Source organism: Phaethon lepturus, unplaced genomic scaffold, assembly GCF_000687285.1.
Source record: "Phaethon lepturus isolate BGI_N335 unplaced genomic scaffold, ASM68728v1 scaffold22513, whole genome shotgun sequence".
In the NCBI taxonomy this organism is placed as follows: domain Eukaryota; kingdom Metazoa; phylum Chordata; class Aves; order Phaethontiformes; family Phaethontidae; genus Phaethon; species Phaethon lepturus.
The window spans coordinates 1,764-2,014 of record NW_010530012.1 but is presented as its reverse complement, the minus strand read 5'-3'; the positions used below and the strand labels follow the sequence as shown (position 1 = coordinate 2,014).

Sequence of the window (251 nt, the reverse complement as noted above, 5' to 3'; positions counted from 1 at the left end):
AGCGGGGTCACAGGCCGGGGGGTGGCTTGAGGAGGGGGTCGGCCACCCCAATGGCCCCCATCATCCCTCCCCGCAGCTGGACGCAGAGAGCGAGGTGAACAACGAGATGGCCAACAGGATGTCCCTCTTCTACGCCGAGGCCACCCCCATGCTCAAAACACTCAGCAACGCCACCACCAAGTTCGTTTCAGAGGTGAGCGAGGCCGGGGGCACCCTCAGGGTGGGGGGAAGCCCCCCTCCAGCCCCAGCAC

The 251-nt window shown here is 66.9% G+C and overlaps 1 protein-coding gene across 1 annotated transcript in view; it reads left to right on the top strand.

Moving 5' to 3' along the window:
- LOC104618515 (protein FAM49A-like) overlaps positions 1-251 on the top strand; it is a gene marked incomplete at its 5' end in the record, with an annotated part of 1,725 nt that overhangs the window by 423 nt on the left and 1,051 nt on the right. Inside the window, one exon of the mRNA XM_010284136.1 lies at positions 77-193. Coding sequence (XP_010282438.1) covers positions 77-193 — 117 coding nt within the window. The remainder of the gene's footprint in view (positions 1-76; positions 194-251) is intronic.